The following is a 23,123-nucleotide window of genomic DNA, read 5'->3' as shown; positions in this document are numbered from 1 at the left end:
TATGCATGAACCTTTACCCATCTGTAGCCCAGTTGGAAGGTCTAAAGAGGTAAACTTGATTTACCTTGGAAGTACATGAGAAAATTGAGGTCATGACTTCTAAACTTTTGCAAAGCAGGACAGGGGGAAGGGTTCAGGGAGAAAGGTTTACTAATTTATAAAAGTGCCGTGGGGGCCAGTTATGACTGATATTTGGGGCTCTTCTCCAATTGATTTATAGTCAGAGCATCATATTTTTCCTCCACAATCCCACATTTGCCTATTGATAATCTGGACTATTACTGAGATACCAATAGAGACTGATAATAAATAGCCTTCTTTAGGTTCAAGAACAACTATGGTTGGTGGGTGTTGTCTGGTATGTTCTCTGATAGCAGGCTTGGGACCCAAGGCACCTAGGAAGAGCAGGGTAACTGGATCTCAGGAGAAGTATGTCTTTAGGGCAGCTCTAGAGCCATACATATGAGCTCTCCATGACAGAGAGGCTGGTATTGTTAACCATGGTGATTCGCTTCTATAACAGAAAGAAAATCCTCCCTCCATCAAAAAAAATTTCCTCCTCCCATTGGGAAATCTAAAAGAGTAAGGTTACTGGGAGTATGGGGTGGGGTTGTGTGTGGAAGAACCTCACAGTTACAGGATGTGATGTGGGGTTGGGATCTGGTGTTGTGTTATGGGGGGAGGGCATGTAGGGGGACTTCTTTTTCCCTGAATTATTCGCCAAGCTCTCTGTTCATTCAGTGTCTCTGGAACCCCTGAGCACATCTGCCATCCCTTTTGTTGCTGACAAAGAAGTAGGGGGCCCAGCCTGACAGCCTGATTACCATGGATGGGAGAAATTTGCATTTAATAGCTTTCCTAGGCAGCACCTTGCTGCCGAGAAGCTGGGAGACTGGTTTGGTGATTGAATTGTGTGCTTAAAAAAAAAACAAACAATTTTAACTAGGTTTTTATTCTACTTTCTTTTGATCCTTTTTCTGAGTAACTCACAGTTAAAACAATATTTCAATTCCCTTTCCTTACGTGTAAGCCAAAAGGCTTCTCAAACACTTACTGTGTTTAGCCTTGTTCACAGCTTTAGACTTCAATTTGAATTTTCTTCCTTTTCTGAGCCAGGCATTTTTAGAGGATACCTCCTGCTGAGCTCCCTCCTGTGCTTGTCTCTGACCTCCTGAAATATTAAATTTTGGTTTCGGGGATGCAGATTGGGCTATTGTTCTTCTCTACCTTGAGTTGATTTGTATTACTTATTCTGAAGGACAGAATCTGAGGTGGAAGAGAATGGGAATGTCATCCCGGCCAATCTTGTCTCTAATCAAGAATCCTTTCAAAATCAATGAGTGGTCATTCAACTTTTTTTTGTTTGGAGACCTCCAGAGCACAAGAACCCACCCTCTAAGTAACTAGGGCAGCTCAGCTCACTTTGGGATAGCTCTAGTGTGAGCAAGTTCTTGCTTAGCAAGGCTCAATCAGCCTCTTTTTAACTTCCATTTATTGCTCTTCCTGCCCTTTGGGGCAAGGCTGAAAAAGTCTCTGATAAGCTTTCCAGAGGAAAGCATTTCACATCCTTGAAGACAACTATCTTGTCCACTTCTCCAAACTAAAGATCCTTAGTTCCTTGGAAATCCTCACATGGAATGAATTAGAGTCCTTTTGTCATCCCACTTCCCCCATCCAAACACACACACTCCACTCCTTTGTCTGTGCCCCATACTGTAAACAGGCCATCTGACTTGGGCAGAGAGCAGGACTGTCAATCCTCCCTAGTCTTAGACACTGTCTTTCTTAATGCAGCCCAAGTTTGCTTCGGTTTTCTTGGCTTCCACATCCCATTGATGACTTTATAATCAATCCACTAAATACCTAGCACTTTTTCAGATTAACTAGCTGTTCTCTAACCATAGCTCCCCTGTCTTGTTCTTAGGAAGTTTTATTTTTTTGAATCTAAGTGTAAGACTATGTTTTTCTTTATTTCCAGTTGGTAGACCATTTCGAATCCTAACTTTGGCATCTATGCCAACCATCTCTTCTAGCTTTGCCTTTAACAAAGTTAGTAAACAATCTGTCATCCATAAAATGATTGTGTGTTGACCTTTAAAGCCCTTTCCGGCCCTAAGTCTCTGATCTCTGCCTTTAAGTAATTGATAAAAATGTTAAACAGAACAGATCCTTAGGGCACCCATTGGAAACCTTTCCAGAATGATGTCAGGTCATGATGAGCTCAGCTTCTTCGGTCTGAACATCCAGTTTCAAATCCTCCTAATTGTAAGTGGCCTGTGTCTGACACCTTGACATCTTTTCCATAAGAGCAGCTTGGAAGACTTTGTCAAATGTTTCACTAAAATCAGCCTTCACTGCTGACCTGGTGATGACTGAACACATTCTGGGTCCAATAGGGAGATGTTTCCACCTCCTCTCAGCTTTGCATGTAGTTCTCCTAGAAGGTGGGGGTACATTTTAAAGATATGTTTGAACCAGTTCTTAGCCTCAAGTCCATGATTTAGTAAAAAAAAAAAATTTTTATAATAAATGGTTTCCTTTGTAATCCCATATATTTTATTTTATGTATTTAAAGATGTTCTGAGAAAGTATCCATAGTCTTTCCCCCCCCCCACTTAATAGCATTTTATTTTTTCCAATTACATGTAAAGATAATCTTCAACATTCATCTTTATACGATTTTGAGTTCCAAATTTTTTTCTCCCTCCCCAAGATGGAGTGCAGTCTGATATAGGCTATGTATGTACAGTCATATTAAACATATTTCCACATCAGTGATGCTGTGAAAGAAGAATCAGAGCAAAAGGGAAAAAAAAAACATGAGAGAGACAGAGAGAGAAAATAGTCTGCTTCGATCTGCATTCAGACTCCATAGTTCTTTCTCTGAATGTGGATAGCATTTTCTTAGATCATGGTATTGCTGAGCACAGCTGAGTCTTATCAAAGTTGGTCATCACGCAGTGTTGCTGTTACTATGTACCATGTTCTCCTGGTTCTCCTCACTTTACTCAGCATCGGTTCATGTAAGTTTTTCCAGGTTCTTCTGAAATCCACCCATTCAAGAACTCCTGGGTTAAACTGTCCACATTCATCAGTGACTAATGAAATACCTGTGACCACTATTACTATTTTTTGAGATTCTGATGGAAAAATAATCACAACTATTCACAAACTATCATCCTGTTTACTGACTCATCCTGGATGCTTTCTTGAAGTTAGGAATTTCTGCAGGAAAAAAAAAAGTTTACCCTATAATAATTTGTTGGTCTCATTTTACTCTTTAATTATACTAGAAATCTGAATTCTTAGTCAATCGTGGAATCAAAATCTGTCTTTTAAAATAGTGAATTTAATGCTAAGAGGGTGTAAAACCTGGCAGGGCCTTTTGTGCATCTGCTCAGGATACAGAAGCCCTCCTGCTTCTAAACCATTGATGCTCTTTGTCTTCAGGATGCAACTCTTCTGGCAAACAGTGATAGGCAAGCCTTAGAAGCTGGGATAGGAATATTCCCTTTGGAGGATGCTACCAAAGACCAGACCTGCCCTGCAGTTTAAAGTTAGTTGTATCTAGTAGGGGGAGTTTTTTGCCCTTTTAGCCTTTTGCATCATACAGTGTGGGTTTATCAGAGCAAGGGCAGCTGCTGTTTAATTTGTAGAATGCCCAGCCTAGCACCATATATACAGATTCTGACAGTTGCTTTTATTTCTCCTTTGTCTTCCATAGCTTAGAGGCAGAGAATGGAGGTGGGTGGGGGAGAGAGAGAGAGAAAGGCAGCCAGGGGCTTCTAGAGTGCCTCCTGGCCCCTTGGCTCTCCTGGTCCCAGGGGCTCAGAAAGATGAATGACATTGAGAACAGTATTTCTTTGACCAGAAGGGTTTTAGCATGGGCTTAGCCAAGGCCAAGGATCCTGAGCCACTAGGAGCCTCCCTCTTTGTAGGTACTTAAGGTTGTAACAAATTATTTCAGTTTAGCTCTGTGATCTCTGGTTCCCAGCCTGTGTCCCATCCCTTGAAGAAATTGCCTCAGCTTCAGGAAGTCTGTGTCTTGGCACAAGGATCAGGGTTCCTGAATTCACGTTGTCCCTGGCAGGTGGTGCCCCACCTGGGGTGCTCTTAGTACTATGGTACCTTGTGCTATTTGCAAAGAGCCTTTAAATTACAGGGTGGGGTAAATTCTTTGTACTGGGGGAAGGTACAGAAGCTAAGGTAGAGCTGATGACTAGAGGATGAGAAGCAAGTTTGGTTCCCCAAGCCTCGTAAAAGCACCTCTAATGCAGTGTCCAGGATCAAGGTCCTACTGATCCCATCCCCCAGTGAGGTGCCTGAGTGTGGCATCGGTGAATCACCCCTCCCTTTCCTTCCCTGGCTACGCTGTCCTAGCTGTCAGCATTAGCCCCTTCTGCTAACGCTGTCTGCTGGCCCTTTCTGGGTAACTCCGGCTTTTGAGGACAGTTATTAAGTCTTTTTGTCTGCAGGTGTAAAAGAACTGGCTGAGTGAGACATCAGAAAAGAACAGGCTGCGTTTTTGGAAGGAGGAAAGTACAGTATATCGAAGGAGGAGAAACTTAGTTACAAATGGTTGAATGATTAGCTAAGCAGTAGCAGAAGGTAAAAGAATATGGAGGTTCCACCCAATCCAGAGATGACAACAATGTATGAGACTGCTATTTTGCTTTTCTTTTAAAACAAAAGCAAAACTAATCAACCCTCATACACTGTACTAGCCTGACATTCATGTTGGTCAGTCTTCTTAAAATACTTTGTTCATTCCCAGGATGGCCCAGTTAGAAAAGTTTAGAGAAACATGTAAGAGATTTCGGAGGAAAAAAACCAAATGCTCCCAAATGTTGGGAAGGGATACCTGAAGAAGTAGCCACAGGAAAGAATATTCCTTCCCCTGGAAAAGAGAAGGCTGGAGGCAACTTAAATCATTTTCAATTTTATTAAAGAAAGCCCTTCTCTGAGTCTTTGTTTCCTCTCTTTAGTAAGGATAGAACCAAAAGGATTTAATTATAACAGAAGAAATTCCAATTTGGAGTTTAATCCCTGTATAGAGTGAAAGGCTCTGGCCAGAATTCCTGTGGAACTGCTTTTTCCTGGTACTTTTTAGATAGGAAGGACACTTTGAGATGTTGCAATACAGATATGATTCGAAGCAGGGGGAGGTCCTAGGTGTTCTTTTAAACTTCCTTCTGATTCTAGGAGTCTAGAATTCTTTCCTTTTCTCCACGTTATAGAGATACCAGGAGGTATGGAGTCAACACCAGATCTTCTAGTTCTTGAACTGTCATTTTCTTCAAGTTAGAGGTCCAAATGAACCTAAATAAGGAGGACTGGTGCTGCTGAAGAATGAGGACCCTTTGTGAGTCTCTGCCAAACATGCATCGTCTCAGGCTGAGCCAGGAGGTAGCCTGACTCTCAGGCAACAGTAGAGAAAGGATGAGGCACCAGGCAGTGTGACCTTGGACAAGTCACTTCCTCTTTTCACAATTCCCTCTTCTCTCCAGTGAGGAGAGAACTAAAGGTTCTGACAGCTCAGCTTTTGCTAAAGACCTGTGTTTTTAATGATTTTGGGAAGAGGTTCACCTTTCTCTTCTCTCTCTTCCCTGGTTGGGGAATATTTTTTTCTGGAAGGTAACAGCTTGATTTTCTTCCCTGCTAGTAGGAAACTTAATAGAATGCTTCATATTTGGACTAGAACTTTTTTCCTCTATAAGTCTGTGGAGAGAAATAACTTTAATTCTGTTTTGTATGGCGGCTGTAGTATTTTTCCTGCTAGAAAGATGTGCCCTGGAGATGGTTTTTAGAATAGACAGCTCATCTTTGCTTCACCCTTCTCCCACCCATCTGGCAAGTGTTGCTTCTTCTCAGAAAAAATAAGTTCACAGAAGAGGAACATTTCACTTGAATAATTTGCTTAAAGTCAGATGCTTCCCTCAGAACGTTTTTGGGTATTCCTATGGACCCTACTTATTGCTGTATTGCATCCTGTCTCAGGAAGTGTGGAAGATGAAAAAGGAGTGGAAAGAAACATCACGTTAATTCCTCTTTGGCCTTCAGTCTTGATGGCATTGTAGAGGGGGCACTGGATTTATAATCAGAAGTGTCTGGCCTTTCAAACTCTGGCTTCAACGCTGATGAGCTCTATAATTATGGGAGGGAAGAAAGAAGGAAAGGAAGGAGGGAAGGAGGAAGGAAGCAAGGGAGGGAAGGAGGGAATTTACTAAGTGCTTACTACATGCAAATCCCAGTGCTGAGGATACAGATAGAAAAGCTAATCACTCAGCTGGTTCTCTGGGTCTCAGTGTCTTGACCTGTGAAGTGGCATAGTCCGTGGTCTTCCCTTGACCATTTTCCCACAGGAGAATAGAGTTCTTGCTCTTCAGACTTGGTGCTCCAGGGAACTGAACGGGTTTGGGATGGACAAGAGTAGTAGGTTGTGTATAATCTCTGTGAGCAACGTCCCTGAGGAGATACAGGGCAGAGATATGTGATCCATGGGGCCAACTTGGTTTTGAAAGAAGAGTGAAAGCCTTTGCCCAACAAATAGGGAATTTTTCTCATCACCTATCAGAATGCAATTTGGCTGTTCCTTCTGGTTAAACAGACCCTACCCCCCATACCCCTTACTACCAGCGCTCCTCTCTGCTGGAGTCAAGTCTGAAATGGGGTATTTCTGCCTCAGGAATTCCTTTTTGTTCCATGCTTGTTAAGCAGCCGCCTCCTGCACAGGCTGGGGACCTGGGCTCATGGACAAGGACTATGCAGACATATTTGTGGCAGGGGCTAGAGTCCTCTTTTCAATGAGGCTTGGCATTGTGCTTTCCACACCATAATAAGACCTTGTGTAGAACCTGCAAACCTGTTTTTGTATTGAAGTACCAGAACTCACATTTGACTGGTTGGATAACATAGTTACTTTGGTAGAGTAACATGGTTAGCAACCCCTGGGGGAAATGGGAGGAGGGACAGATGAAATACAGAGCAGTCTGTACTAACTGAAACAGTTCAGCTCTGTGAATTCATGCTCTAGAATGGCTCTCCCAGCCCCCTACTCTCCACCAGGCCCTCCTTACCTCCTACCAGGTTTTTGCAGTAGCTGCTGAACTCACCTTTGATCATGATTTGAAGCTCCAGAGGTACCATGGAGATGATCTGCTTCAGTATCCTTTTTAATGTTTGTTGGTTGTCTGGCTTCAAGTCTTTTGATGTGTCTGAGCCTCAGTTTTTCTCCTTTAAAATGAGGATAATCATCTTTCCTACCTGTCTCAGAGGGTTGTACAAATCAATTGACATTATGTATGACATAAAGTACAGAACCTTAAAACTTACCTACGACTTTTGGGACACCCTGTGTGTGAAAGTGCTTCCAAAATTATAAAATATTCTACGGATGGAAGGTACGGGCCTAACATCATTAATTGGTTCTGTGAACACATGCTGATAGGACATACAGTGTTACAGGGACCATTAGTTTTATTGGAACATTGTCATACATTGGCTGTCAGTCGAATGATGCTACAATGGGTTTGTGTTTTGTTACACGGTTTTGTGATTTTGCAGTGGGGTTTGGTTATAATGTAATAATGATGCTTTTCAATTCAAATAGCCTTTATTAAATGCCTTCTATGTACCATGCCACATCCTAGGTAGTAGGAGGGAGGAGCTAGGATACTCAAGGAGCTTACATTCTATTGAGAAGGGCATTGGTTGGAACAGTGAAATTTGGGTCTGGCATTCAAAGCCCTCTCCAGCCTGACTACCTAGAAATGAGGTAAATGTATTGCTTGGGTATTAGAAATAGGGAGATATTCAGGTTAACACTCAGTCCCTGATCATCCTGGTACCTCAGGTATTTGTCAATCAATTGATAAACATTTATTAAACACTTACTTTGTGCCAGGCTCTGTGATGAGTGCTATTTACTGTGTGTTTTAGTCATAGAAGTGAGCATAACTGAAGCCCTGATTGAAGCTAGCCACCCTGGCCCCCAAAAGACCACTGGTTTTTTTTTCCATAGAAAACTCAGATTTTCACAATAATGCAGTTGCGTGTGGTTATTGCTTGGGCCAGAATATCCGCTGAAGGACTGGGTGCTCACCCAAGACTAGCAGGGCTGGCACGACTGGATGGTTTTTCTGACAGCCTAGAGCCAGGGGAGCTTCCCCTCCTATTGCCAAGAGCACCACAATTACTGCCATATTGAGACCTTGATTTAGGGTATTGGCTATTACATTCTTTTTCCTCACGTTCCTGGGGTGTTTGGGTACAATTTGATACCAGGTAACTACTGCTGTAAGAATAAACTGGATTGCAGTGGGAGGAAAGGATCCTGGAGTTTTGGAGGAGCAACAGCATAAAAGAGCATAAAAGTGATCTATCGGCCATGCCTTCTCACCTTTGTTTGGGCAAGATTTAGTAATCATCCATGAGCAGGTTTCTTTAGCCCCAAGTAAGGTATTATCATTGACAGCCAGCAGTGGGTGTGACGCTGATGTACCAGCATCTTAGTCCCTTTGGGTACTTTTGGAAGGAAAGGACATGACTCAGGCTATTTTACCAAAGGACTTGGAGAAGGTATCTAGTAGATAGAGCTCACAATCTGGAGTCAGGCAGACCTGAGTTCAAATCCAGCCATAGTTACTAGCCTTGTGACCTTGGGCCAGTCATTTAACCTGTCTTAGTTTCCTCATCTGCAGAATGGTAGTAGTAATGGCACCTGCCTCCCAGGGTTGTTATGAGGATCAGTCGAGATATTTGTAAGGTGCTTTATGTAAATGCTAGCTATTATGAGGATTCTCTTCCTTTGAGAAGTAAGAGAATTTACTGGTATAAATTACACTCTGTGCTCCCCCACAGCCTTCCATCCCACAGCTGGGTAATAGAGTTGCCTCCCCGCCCCTAAGTCAGGCTTTTGATGACACCATATGCTTTGAACTTCCCCCTTTAGGGGCTCCACTGATTTGAAGTGGTTCTCTGGTCCTGTTCCTTGGAAGAGGCCTGTCATATTGGCTTTTCTGATTTGGAATCAGGTGTGTGAGGAAGAATCTTGAATCCTCAGAGTCATCAGCTCATTTTCAAAGCTAGGAGCAGGGTTCCACTAGCTGAACAGGTTTGGGAAGTTCAGTAATAGTGACGATGAAAATCTTGGCACTTTTGTCCAGACCTAAGATTGACCTTATGTGAGGAACTCCAGGTGTGAAATACTCCTCCCAGAGTTGCAGAATGGAGGCGTATCTATAACTTGTAGTCTTTGAGAATTTCCTAGGGGCACTGAGAGGTTAAGAGACTTGCCCAGGGTCACACAGCCAGTGTATAACAGAGGTGGGTCTTGGAACAAGGAAGCCCTGGGTTCAAGGCTGGTCCTCCATGTGCTACACCACACTGCACTCTCCTTGCTGCAGTGAATGTGTGTTGACTATCTGTGCACTAGCTTCCCAATGATCCATAAACTCTTGGATATACTTTGCTTACAGTCATCGATTTAGCTTTAGAGTTATCCTGTAAAAGACAAGCAGCTCTCCCACCATTCTCATTATTCAAGTGAGAATATTAAAGCACAGAGGCTTCACAGTGAACAAAGTATAAGATCTTCATTTCCAGTATGATTGCTCTGGACACTTCACTTGGCACAGTGAGTGCAGCAGTCTCTGATGATCAGTCGAGCATCTGCTCTGTTGGCCCAGTGGGTGAAGGAGGCACTGTGGATGATACCAAAGAAATACCAGGGATTTACTATTGGGTAGGTCCCTTACATTCTAGGTGTGAAATACGACAACACACATAAAACAGATCCCCAGAAACAGAAAGTAGAGGCTAAAATGTGTGTAATGGGCAGCCAGTGCTATGTGTGGTTAGGGTATGCATCTGTAAGCAGCTGCAGCTTGAGATAGGCCTTCCATGATGGGCAGGATTTAGCATGGAGAGAGCGAAGGAGCTGTTACGGGCAAATGTAGGAAGGCAAGAACTCTCAGGCTGCCAGTCTTGAGTGAGGAGCTAAGCTGGTGTCTTCTCTTTCCAGATGAAGATGTTTGTGTGTTTAAGTGCTCTGTGTCCAGAGAAACAGAATGCAGCCGAGTGGGAAAGCAGTCCTTCATCATCACCCTGGGCTGTAACAGTGTCCTCATACAGTTTGCAACGCCCAATGGTAAGTCCCTTGCTGCCCACCCAGGAAGGTTCTGAGCTGAGGCAGGAGCAATTCCTTTGCAAACCTTTGCTTCAACACTTTCTTGAATATGGAGAGATGAGCAAAGCCCTCTTCCTCTTATCTCCGTATTCTGGGTCCTTCTTTCACCTTCTTTGTTTCTAGTCACCTTGAAGGCCATTGACTTACGGACTTGTACAGAGTGAATCCTCGTAGACTTCCACTCTCAAAGAGAACCATTTGTCTTTCTCCGTCTGAATTCTGTTAGATATTTTGCTAAATATCTCCTATTTTCCTTCTTCCTGAGAAAGAATAGAATGAGTGCTTAAGCATGTTCTCATGTATCTGGAATTATGAAGATTTTTTCTTCAAATAATTATGAAGATTTTGCCTTCAAATCATATTTGTGGATGTGAAAACTTTCTTTTGTTCTGTGGCCAAGAATTTTCCAGAATCTAATTTTTTTTTTTAATGACCAGGGGTCTTCTGGAAGGTCTTCCCTTTCCATTGCCAGGAACTTATCCATGTATTGGTCCTTTAACATGCCATTGCCACTTTCTCCTGGTTTGCATTACCATTTCCCCCGTGTGACCTCTTTTCTACATTAAGTTTTTGCTTTTTTCAGATTTCTGTTCATTCTATAATATTCTGAAAACCTGTCGAGGTCACAACTTAGAGCGCTCCGTCTTCAGTGAGCGGACAGAAGAATCCTCCGCTGTGCAGTACTTCCAGGTGTGTTTTCCACCTGGCAGGATCCTCCTGGGGCCTCCAAAGGGAGGGCCCAGGTGTAGATGCTTCTTAGGAAGGTGGAAAAGGTTCTGCTCAGTTGAAACTGGACCGCCCTAAAGGATAGTCGTTTAGGCCTCAGCTCTCTCTGTGTCATCTCTCCCCACCCCCTGCAGGAGTCCTTGATAAGCATTTGGTGCTCCTGAGCACTTGGTTTTCTTCCATCACAGAGCCCTCCCTTTGAATTATGATAGTTTTATGTTTAGTAGCAAAGCTTTCAGGAGCTGGTATGCTTATTCCCAACAGCTCTAAAACTGGAAACTATCATGTCTGTTTACCCATCAGTTTTGCATTAAGATCTTTAGTCTCAGGTTCAGGGTTCTCTAGTTCAGTCATAATCCTCTATAATTACCCAGTTTTCTTTTGCAGTTCTCAGATTCTCTGAGAACAGAACCTATGTTATGATAGCTCTGTTTTCTTATAGAACGTTTACTGGCTCCAAACAGAATTTAGAAAAGGGGGTGCTTTCTAATCCCAGGGTCTATAGTTGTATTCCTCCAATATACTTGCCAGCCTCCTGACTTAAGAGGTATATTGCTTTTCCCCTCCCTTTCCCTTGTGGCTTGGGATATCCTGGCACTGATGAGATCCAGTTAGATTTAGCTGCGGAGAACAGTGAATAGAGCAGTCTGACCACCTTGTTTGTTAACAGGGATGGTTCAGCCTTGGCCCCCAGCATGACTTTCTGAGAAGTGATGCCCATGCTCCCTCAACCCTGGGCATGTTCCCATTGCTGAGCTCCTTCCATGGTTTGTTGGGGAGGAAGCAGGGGGTCTGAATGGGGAAGGCTGTGGTTGGTTGGGTTGGTTTTCAGTGTTGAGGCTGGCCATGTGGAGGTTCTTCTATTCATAATGCTCTGTCTTGTGTATTATAGTTCTATGGCTACCTGTCACAGCAGCAGAACATGATGCAAGATTATGTACGGACGGGCACGTACCAGAGGGCAATCCTACAGAACCATAGTGATTTCAAGGACAAGGTGAGAAATTCACTCTTGGGAACAGCCTGAGTTTAGCTCTGGAACAAGACCAGAAATCAGCTGTGGTTTTAAATCTAACCGCTGGTGTTAGGGGCCAAGTAGGCCCAGTTGAGCTTCTAAATAAGAATGGACTGTCAGGGGAAGCTGAGGCCAGAGGAGAAGGACAGAGTGGGGAGAGTACTTGGACAGGGGTTAAGAGTGAGAAAGTTTTCAGGAAGCTCTCTCCATCTTTCACACTCTGAATCTCAGCTGTGGGGAGCTCATCCCTCCTTCACCCCTGCCCCAAACCATCCATGCTGATTTGTTTTTAAATATCTTCATGAGACCAGCATGAGCTCCACAGAAGTCTCCCTGAGATCCGCTCCTTGTGGTGTTTCTGTTGACACTGTGTGTCTGGCCCAGAAGTAGCTGAAGCAAACAGCTGATATTTGAACTGTCCTCCATCCAAAACCTTCCCACCCTTTTCTGCCCACGGTGTCAGGCTCTTTATACTCCCTCTCTTTTACTTTTCTGCGGTGCAATACTAATGCCGAACCTTGACTTTGCCGTGTGATTTCTGAACAAGGATTTTTACTGGTAGAGCCCCCGCTCTCTGTGGCTAAGCTGATTATGAGGAGTGCCACTGATTTGATCTTTACTTATGTTTGATGATATGTCCAATGGAACAACTAATGAGATGATCATGAAAACTACATTGCTTCCCAGCAGCTGCAAGAATCTTCACCTTCCCTTAGACAGGTACTTTACAAGTATGTGTAAGGAATCTGGACAGTGGGATCCAGCCAGTTTGCTTAAGGAATGCTCCTGTGTTCATGTTTGGTGTCACAGGCATAAGCTAGGCGGTCCTTCTAACTTCTAAACCTTGTCCTGGAAAGGTATCTCTGATCATGTATCAGGTTGTGAAGGCCACTAGAGAAAGCCCTGCCTGAGGGGCACCTGCCAGTCTGGGGTTGGCAGTCTGTCCTTGACCCTCTGGCAGCGGGCCAGGTGTCAGGGCATTATTATTTTTTCATTTGAATCTGTTTCAGTAGATCACGTTTTTGGAGACTTTGATCTTCTTGCTTTTTACTTTCCCTGTCCCTTTTTCTTTTCCTTCTCCCTTCCTCCTTCCCTTTTTGTCTTCCCCCCTTCCCCTTTCCCCATTCTCAGACGCTGCAGGTCTGTTTCTGGATTTTGTGACTATTTTTAGGCATGGGTATTAGTCAGGACCCTGGAAAGTTGGGTACAGGTGACCCCAGCTCTTTGTTTAAGACATCCTTCCATGTGATCCCTGAGGCACCGGGGGGCCAAATACTTCCATCTCCCTGAAGCTGACAGAGAAGAGGAACCCCTCACACATGGTTAGCTTTTCTGTAGGAACCTTTCTTTTTGCAGGATGAAATTGCATGTGGTTTCTAGAACCTATTATATCAGCTTTTTGCAGAAAATACAAGAAGGCAAATGAAAAAACAAAAATGAAACCCCACAATCTCAGCATTGGAAGTAGCCTTAGAGGTCACCATAGAGCCCATACCTGAACAGAAATCCTCCCTACAAAATTCCTACCATGCCATGAGTTAGCTCCTGCTTAAAGCCTTCCATTGGCCCTTTTTTCCTTATGGACAGCCAGAATCTGACTGTGCCGCTACTTGTAACTGCTCTTAGTTCTGTACTCCGAGGCTAAGCAGAACAAATTGAGTGTCTCTTCTCCAGGATAATCCTTAAAATACATGCAGATGGGGTTATTTTCTGTGCTCCCTCCCCAACCTTCTTACCCCATTCTTTTCTCTCTCAGCTAAATAGGTTTCCAAATACCTCACCATCTTACTTGCCCTTCTTGGGATGTGCTCCAGTCTGTCTACATTCTTCCCTAAAACATGGTACCTAAAACTGAACACGATTGTCTTGATGTCCAACCAGGGCAGAATACAGTTAGACTGGAACCTCCCTTGTTCTGGAAGATCTGCATCTGTCAGGGCAGCCTAAAGATCCCCAATCCCATTGTTAAGATTTAGAAGCAGCATCTGCAAAATGAAATTTCTGTATAGTAACACTTTAGAGAATTTGTTACTTGAGATGAGCTCTTCAGGAGAAATTTCAACTATTTATTAAGTACCTCCTGTCCTGATAGAGTGAATTAAGATTAATGATATCACAGTTTTTCTTTAGACATCACTTCAACCCTTTGTGGAAACAGCATGGAAACAAAACCAATGCAGCCAACATTAGAAGGAAAACAGAAAGCTGGGAAACAGTTTTTATAGCAAGTGTCTCCAATAAAGGCTTCATTTCTCCAATAGAGAATTGAGTCAAATTTATAAGAATTCAAGTCATTCCTCAGTTGATAAATAAATGGTCAAAGGTTATGAACAGGCAGTTTTCAAATGAAAAAAATCAAAGCTCGCTATAGTCGTATGAAAAATGCTCTAAATCACTATTGGTTAGAAAAAATAGAAACTAAAACAACTCTGAGGTACTACCTCATACCTATCAGATTGGCTAATAGGACAGAAAGGGAAATGATAAATGTTGGAAAGAATATGGGAAAATTGAGACACTTAATACACTGTTGGTGGAGTTTTAAACTAATCCAGCCATTATGGAGAACAATTTAGAACTCTGCCCAAAGTCCAATCAAACTGTTCATATCCTTTAACCCAGCAATATCACTACTAGGTCTGTATCCTAAGGAGATTATAAAAAAGGGAAAAGGACCTACATATACAAAAATATTTATGGCAGCTCTTTTTGGTGGTGACAAAGAATTGGAAATTGAGAGAATGCCCATCAATTGGGGAATGGCTGAACAAGTTGTGGTATATGAATGTAATGTAATAACTCCTATGCTACAAGCAATGATAAGCAGGCAGATTTCAGAAAAACCTGGAAAAACTTACATAAACTGATGAAGTGAAGTGAGCAGAACTAGGAGAATATTGTACCCAGTACATAGTAATAGCAACATTGTGCAGTGGTCACCTATGAATAATTTAGCTCTTCTCAGCAATACAGCAATCCAAGACAGTTTCTAAGGACTCATGATGGAAAATACTATCCATTTCCAGAGAAGGAACTGATGTAGTTTGTGCAGATCAAAGCATACTCTTTTCATGTTAAAAAATTTTTTCATGGTTTTTTCCTTTTGGTGTGTTTTTTCTCACAACATGACTAATATGGAAATATGTTTCACGTGAGTGCACATATATAACCTGTATCAAATTGTTTACTGTTTAAAAAATGTCTTTACATGTAATTGGAAAAAATAAAATACCATTTATTAAAAAAAAAAGAAAACTGTGGAAGCTAGGTCCAGTATTGTCATAGTTTGTATATAATATGGCTGCCCTGTGGTAGACCCATCCTGTAGCATCAGGCCTGTAACTGGAGAACACCAATGAATGGTATGTGTAGAAGAGAAGAAGCCCATTGCTCACTAGAGGCTGTACCCTCTCAGTTTTCCATGTTATTCACATGGACTGAACTATATAGTAGTGCAAATTGCAAACAGACATCCTTTCTCTCTACCCAAACAGTCTCACAACTGTGAGGCAGCCACTTCTGGGGAGGAGAAACCTATCTTATCCCCAGAGTGTTGGTCAAGCACCAGGACATTTGAGGATAAAAAGAAAGCAATGTTAAAGGAAGGTTTTACCTTGAAGAGTCAAGGAAACCTTATGGGGTGGGGACCCATAGTCTCTGCATTGCAGTCAGATATGTAGTACCAGCCTGCTCAGTCTGCCTACCCAGAAACAGGGAGAGACTCGGTTGATCCAGTCCCAGGTCAAACTTAATTTTTTAGAGAACCTATACATTTCAGATGTGTTGAGAGCTCCCTTGCATCATCTTATTGGCTTGGCCCGTAAGGGTCAGAGGTACATCATTGGTTTGCTAATATAAAAATCTCACCCTTGAACCCTCTTGTCTCCTACTCTTAAAGCCTTTAATCTCTGGCAAATAACCAGTGCTGGAGATGAGGAAGTTGAAGGTTCTCAGGTTGGTGAGTAAAATGGGGAGGGATCTTCTGGTTGTTCTTTCCATTGCTCACCATGACTGACAGTGACTTTCTCCTTTCCCAGATTGTCCTAGATGTGGGCTGTGGCTCCGGGATCCTGTCTTTTTTTGCTGCTCAGGCAGGAGCAAGAAAAGTCTATGCAGTGGAAGCAAGCACCATGGCTCAGCATGCTGAGGTCAGTAGGCCCCATGGCCAGGCACACCTTCCTCCTTCCTCCTTTCCTGTCTACCCCCTACAACCTCCCCGCCCCGCCCCCAGATCTGTGGCAGCATGCAGAGCCTTCAGAAGTAAGGCTGTGGTGGAGGGTGTATGGGGCTGTTTGGGGAGCACAAAGAACTGCCTCATTCCCAGGTGATATTAGGGAGACCGAAGCCAAATCCTAGCTTCCTCTGTGATCTTGGAAAATTCAGTTCTTGCTGCCTCAGTTTGTCTGCCATTAATATCAGTAGATAAATTTCTCTGCCTCTTAACTGTTCTGGGGTCATTAGGGAGGTATGCTGTCCACCTCTGAGGGAAAAGAGGAAGCTATAATGTAATGGCTAGAACAAAGGATTTGGAGACAGAAGAACAGGGTTCATTCAGGTCTGGCTCTGTTCTGTACTATACCCTCCTGACTTCACAGGAGTCACTCAGCTTATCTGGTTTTCTATTTCTTCATCTGTATTTTGAATGTGTTAGATTAGATAAACTGTAAGGTGTCTTTCAACTGCAAATGCTCTGATTCCATTGTCTTTGTGTTAGCTTTGAGTCTTAGAGAGATAATTTATCAGTAATTCTACTTGCATGCATCAAAGAGTCCTTGTCCTTCATAGTTTGATCTTTAGAAAGTGGTGTCCTATGTTCTCAACATTTTGTCAAACAAAATTAGTTTGGAGTCACTGTAATTTTTTAAAATGTAAAAAAATATACAACCCAAAGAGATTTTTTTGATGGGAAAAGTTCACAAAATAAAACAAAGAATTAAACCAGAAGTCTCCACCACTATGTTTCATAGCTTGTGCTAGTCTTTAAAAGCTTTGAGCTCTCTCTGCCTCCTCTTCCACTTTGGGCTTGGTTGTCTGGGAAGCATGGTTCTGAGCAGGCTGCTGGGCTCAGTCTCCCTGGGGTTCTCCTAGAGATGAAATCAGCAGTGAGACTTTAATGAAGCTCATTGGTCCAAGGATACTTTCCTCCATAAGATTGGTTTTTCCCTGATTTTTATCCCCAACTTTTTCCCCTCCCACCAATAGGTTTTAGTAAAGAGTAACAACCTCACAGACCGAATTGTGGTCATTCCTGGAAAGGTGGAGGAAATCTCACTTCCCGAGCAGGTGGACATAATTATTTCAGAGCCAATGGGCTACATGCTTTTCAATGAACGTATGTTGGAGAGCTACCTCCATGCCAAGAAGTACTTAAAGCCTAGTGGTAAGTAAATGGGCTGGGCACAATGGGGTTTGTTGGCTGGATTTGTTTCCTGTGTACATTGGCCTAACCTCCCTTTTTTAGCTAGCACTGCAGAGCTCTGCAAATAGCCATTTGGGGGTTCTCTGGGAATATAAAGTAAAATCTTTCAAAAGGAGATTTTGGAGTTTATGGCTTTACATGTAACTAATTTGATCTTACATATATTGTAGTTGAGAGCCTCACCCTTAGTTTCCCAGGTCATATGTAGGGGATAAATTACATTCATTTGGGGTCTGTTAGTGGTGAATTCTGGGATGTAGATTCTTTACCCCAGGACATTCTCAGGTCATTCAGGTTGGGTGTTCTTCCCCGACAGTTCAGTGTTCTTTGGTTGTTTTCTCTTTCTCAGAAGAGTAGCAGGATAAGAGCAGAGTAGGTTTGGCAGGAGGAATCAGAATCATGTCTTTTATTTTTTCTGTCACTACCAGCCTCTCAAGGCGAGGGGCTCGAAATGTGTGTGCAGCCAATTTTCAGAAGATGATTAGTGATGGAAAGACCTTGTCTTCTGTCCTGTTCATACCACACTTGGAGCATTGTGTTCATTTCTGGATACCACATTTGTGGAAGGAGTTGGCAAGTTGAGGACATTCAGAGAAGGCAACCATGGTTTTAAGTTCATGCTGTGTTATGATCAGTGAAGAAATTAGGAGTTTGTCCTGGGGATGAGAAAACTTGGGGGACAGGATGACATAGTTGGTACCTTCAGGGATGTGGAGGCCTGTGCTGTGGAACAGGTCAGCATTAGGAGCCATGGTTGGAAGTCGAAGGGAGACAGATTTGGGATCTGTATAAAGATAAACATTTTTAACGAAGTTATTCCAAAATGGAATAGGTGACACTTTAGCAGTAATGAGCTCACAGAATCTCAGAATTAGAAGAGACCTCAGAGGTTAGCTTGACCTGAAGCAGAATTCCCTCCAGAAATCTCTTCTTAAAGATCTCTGTTAGGAGGGAATCAGCCATCTTCCAGGGTGGCTCCTTCCACCTATGGACAGCTCTGATTGTTAGGAAGCTTTTCCTGACATCAAGCTTTAATTTGCCTCTCTGAAACTTCCTCCCATTGTTCTATGGGACCAGAAGAACCAATCAAAATCCTTCTTCCACGTGACTGCTCTTCACATGGCTGAAGACAGCTATCTTAGCCCTCCAGAGTCTTCTCTAGGCTAAATATACCCCATCCTTTCAACTGATACTCGTGTGGCATGATCTCACAGCCTTTCACCATCCTAATCACTTTCCTTTAGACCCTTTCCAACGTATCAGTGTCTTTCCTAAAATGTGACACCTAGAATTGAACATGTGATGTGCGATGTGGCCTGACCAGGGCAGGGCACAAGGAGACTCTCAGTCTCTTAGCATAGCCTCAAATGGCATTGACGTTTTTGGCCGCTATATCACACTTGGTTAGGGTTTGTTTTTCAGACATCTTTTTCTTCCTTCCCCCACTCTCATTAAATCTTTTCTTGTAACAAAGTCAAACAAAACCCCCCAACAGTCAACATCTTTCCAAAGTATGCCACCTTTGGCCTCCATGGTCCCTGGCTTCTGAGGGTCCTCTGAGAGGAGCAGGCCACATGGCACACTATCAGCTCAAACTGGCCTTGCAGTTCACCAGAGCCCATGGATCTTTTTCAAACAAACTGCTTTTTTAGCCATGACTCCCTTGTCTTGTACTTAGGAAGTTGGGTTTTTTTTTAGCCCAAGTGTACTCAGTTTCATTGTATTGGATTCAGTTCAACTTTCTAACTTAGCCAGTTACCATCACACTGTTTTCCAGCGCATTAGCTATCCAGCCTGGCGTTGTGTCATCTGCAGATTTGATAAATATGCCATCTGTGCATCTCTCCAAAATTGTTGACTTAGCCCAAGGGCAAAGCAGAGATGTCTGGGGCACACCACTAGAGACCTTCCCAGTTAACATTTGAATCATGTATTATTACTTTCTGGGTTGAGCCTTTTAACCAGCTCCAAATCCATGAAATTATACTATTGTCTGGGCCATATCTTTCCACTTTGTCTACAAGAATACCGTAGGAGACTTTGTCAGATACTTTAGTAAATCAGGCTTGACCAAACTTCTAGCAGTCTAGTAACCCTGTCAGAAAAGGAGATGAGGTTAATGTGGCATGACCCATTCTTGATGAACTCTTTCTGACTGTTTCCTTTTTTAGATACTCACTAATCATCCCTTGAATAATTCTAAAATTTTGCCTGGGACTGAAGTCAGACTCAGTGGCCTATAGTCTGAAGACTCTACTTCTCATTTTTGAAATAAAAACATTTCCCCTTCTCCATTCTTGTGACACCTCTTGTTCTTCAAGATCCTTCAGATGTCACGTCTAGGAGTTCTTTCCTTAACTTGGGTGTGTAGTGTACCTGGGCCTGGAGGCTTGAGCTCAGCAGTGGCAGCTGGGTGCTCTCTGATTGTGTCCCTTTTGGTCTTGGGTTTCAGCTTCCTATTAGCCATTTTTCTTCTTTCTCTTCCAGTTCGAAGATCGTTGTCCTTGGCTAAGAATGCAAAGCACAGTAAGAATGTGTCCTGTCTCTTCTCTGAGCCTCCTTTTTCTCTAATATTGCTAGAAGAAAAAAAGACGATCAGCTCCTTGATTCGGCCATCACCCACTTGCACGCAGCCACTTCCACATTCATGAGCTCGAATTCTTTTAACTGCTCATAATCTTTCATCGCTCCATTTTTCCCTCTGCTTTCCAGCCCTTAACTCTGTCCTTTTTTTCTCACCATGACTCATCCTCTCCTTCCACCCGTCCGTTCTTTTCCTGGATCATCACCCTGCACTATCTGCACTCCCCTTCCTCCCCTGTCTCAGCCCCTTAGTAAACCAGTTAAACTCTACACTCACATCCCTTCCTCCCTCCTTTAACTAATTTTCCTTTCAAGCCTTAACCTTGGATTATTTGCAGTATGCATTGCCTTCACTCCTGCTCCTCTGCCACTGAATAGAGGTGGAGTAAATCATGAAACCACGCCGACTGAGTCCACTACAGATTTATGCTACATAATCTAACTGGGCCTTCACTGCAGGAAGGTAATCTTTTTACACCTCCCTAATCAATTCAGCTTTTCCAAACTTTTCCATCCTTTCTTAAACCTCCCATGACTCCCTCTCCCATTCTCCCAGCTGAGAACCTTGCTTCATATTTCACTGAAAACATTGAGGCCATTCACTGAGAGCTCCCTCTTCTCCTCCTCCAATGCCATTCCCCACTGTCCTCCTTCACCCCTGTCTCACATGAAGCAGCAGCCCTGTTCCTTGCCAAGGGAAACCCCTCGACATGCACTTGTGACCCCATTCCTTTCCATCTTTTCTAGCAGATTGTCCCTTTTATCATCCCTACCTCCCTCATTTACCTTCAGTCTTTCCCTGTCTGCTGGCTGCTTTCCTGCTGCTCTCTCCTTGTTCTCCTACCTGTCTGACTGCTTCTCATTTTCCTTTGCTGGTTCTTCCTTGAGGTCATAGCCATTAACCATGGGTTTCTTCCAAGGAAAGGTCTGACATGGGCCTTCTTCTCTTCTCCATCTATACTGCTGATTCTCAAATGGTCTCTCAGGAACCCTTTATGCTTTTAAAAATTGAGGACCTCCCAAAGAAGATGTGGATTATACCTATCAGTATTTGCCATGTTATAAATTAAAGTGTTTTATTAGTATTATGAAAATATAGTTATCCCTTCCACATCATAACTTTCCCTGTCATGGTTTTGATGGTATCATGGCTGGGTATAAGAAGTTAAATGGGAATTTTGGGGGAGTTTTGAGGAAGCTACAGATGACACACGAAGGCCAGCAGATGACACAGAAGAAGTTTAGAAAGTCAGAAATGCATAAAATATGTGCACTATTGCATACTATCAACATTTTTAATACTGTAAACACCCCATAAAAGGAAAAGAAAAAATTCAGACTTCTCCGGTACAAAGGGAGGGCCAAAAAGTTTTACATGGATTTTCCACATTGCAGGGGCACTGTGCCCCTAACTCCCACAATGTAGAAGGGATAACTGTAGTTTTGATCTGGCCAACCCGCTTGAAAGAGTCTTGGGGGTCTCTGGACCATATTTTGAGAACCACAGCTCTATTCCGTCTTGCTTGGTGATCTCATCCACTCCCGTGGATTCAGTTATCTCTGTGTTGATGATTCTCAGATATATTTATCTAGCCCAAATCTTTCAGCAGACCTCCAGTCTTGATACCCGATTGCCTTTTGGACATCTTGAACTAAACAGGTTCTTAATAAGTGTTTGTTGAATAAATGAGTCCTCAGCCTTCCTTGCTAGCCTTAGCTCAGTCTCAGCTTTAGCACTTTCGGTGCCTTTCTTAGAGGATTGTGCTACACTTCTCTGTTCATCTTCCATTATTTGTCTCTTGCTTCCATGTTCAGTACACGTCTGTTTAAAATCTCAATTGGTTGGTGAACTCTGTATACATATGCCTTGGTCTCCTTGGCCAATTCCCCCTTTTTTTCCTCACCAGAATTGTTACTCTTTGTATCCTTAGAATGTCTTGAGAACTTTCCAGTCCTCACGTGCTAACTTCCCTGGTAGAATTTTAGTCTGTGGTGATGCTACCTTTGCATTCTGAACATTTTAAAATCCTTCCTCCCAAAGTCTAGAGTGCCTGATTGTGCCTGGCCTTCCTCTCTTGCTCCCTCACAAACTCCAGGGGAGAGTGGTCACTTCCCCTCAAGATTCTTAGCACTTTTATTTCAGCAGCCATCTGCTTCCTTGTTGGGGAGGATTGGGGTAGGAAGAACCCTTTTGAAGACTGAATGATGATTTCAGGAAGCCAAGAAATCATTAGCTTCTCTGCTTTGGGCAGGGATGGGTTCCTCTGGCAGCTCTCCCGATCTTTTCCCCAAACACCACCTCTGTTTTCTCTCTGTATTTAGGTCTTCAAGCAAAGGGGTAGATTCCCTTGATTGGGAATGTCATGGTGGGGTGTCATTTGAACTACATGATTGCTCAGTGGCTTCGAGTCCATTATTCTTTCAGCTGGGCCAGGCTGAAGAAGTTCGGCAAGCAGCAGCCAACCCAGAAATACCTCTGAATCCTCTCTCATTGATGTTGGTTGTTAAGAAACCCGTATGACTTACTCAGGTCTCATTGAACAGGAGGCTCATTGAGTTGCTGTGCCTCTTCGGCTAAACCAAGGAGATCTTCTATAGCTCTGTACGCAGCACTGCTTTCTGGGGCTACACAGGCAAAAACCGTAAGAATCCTTTGAGCAGTCCCTGCTAGGACTCACTTAAGCCTCTCTCTCCTGGCAAGTCTTTGGCCTCATCACCCAAATTGAGTGTTTGCTGGAAAGAGGCGCCCTCTGCTGTTCTCTGAGAAGAGCAAGTAGGGAAAGGCGATTGGTGATAATACTGACCAGTTCTGTGACTGTGTGGGTGAATGGTGATGTATGTCCCAGAATTTCTAATTAACTAATCAGTAACAAGGCCTTTCTAGAGAGACTGCCAGGAAGTCAGCCTTCCCTGAGTAGTATATTTTATGCCCATGCTTTTCTTGTGCCAAGCCCACAGGAGAGGGAGAAGAATGGAAGCAAGCTCTTGAAAGGAGGACATAGCCAACATATTTTGAGCTAACACCAAGCAGCTCATCTGAAAGGCTTTTGGTACATCACTTGACTGGAACAAAGGTGTTTGCCATTCAGTGAGTAGAAGTATGGTTACATGTTGTCCCAGTCACTTCTTCCTGGGAGTTGACATGCTTCAGACCTCCATCCCTCCAAACCCTAGAGAGTCCTTCTGTCATATTG

At 43.2% G+C, this 23,123-nt stretch overlaps 1 protein-coding gene across 1 annotated transcript in view; it reads left to right on the top strand.

Moving 5' to 3' along the window:
* CARM1 (coactivator associated arginine methyltransferase 1) overlaps positions 1-23,123 on the top strand; it is a 53,827-nt gene that overhangs the window by 16,095 nt on the left and 14,609 nt on the right. The window contains exons 2-6 of the mRNA XM_036755793.1: positions 10,022-10,147; positions 10,770-10,876; positions 11,805-11,909; positions 15,965-16,075; positions 17,130-17,307. Of these exons, the coding sequence (XP_036611688.1) occupies positions 10,022-10,147; positions 10,770-10,876; positions 11,805-11,909; positions 15,965-16,075; positions 17,130-17,307 (627 nt within the window). The remainder of the gene's footprint in view (positions 1-10,021; positions 10,148-10,769; positions 10,877-11,804; positions 11,910-15,964; positions 16,076-17,129; positions 17,308-23,123) is intronic.

Source organism: Trichosurus vulpecula, chromosome 1, assembly GCF_011100635.1.
Source record: "Trichosurus vulpecula isolate mTriVul1 chromosome 1, mTriVul1.pri, whole genome shotgun sequence".
In the NCBI taxonomy this organism is placed as follows: Eukaryota; Metazoa; Chordata; class Mammalia; order Diprotodontia; family Phalangeridae; genus Trichosurus; species Trichosurus vulpecula.
This window is presented reverse-complemented; position numbering and strand designations above follow the sequence as displayed.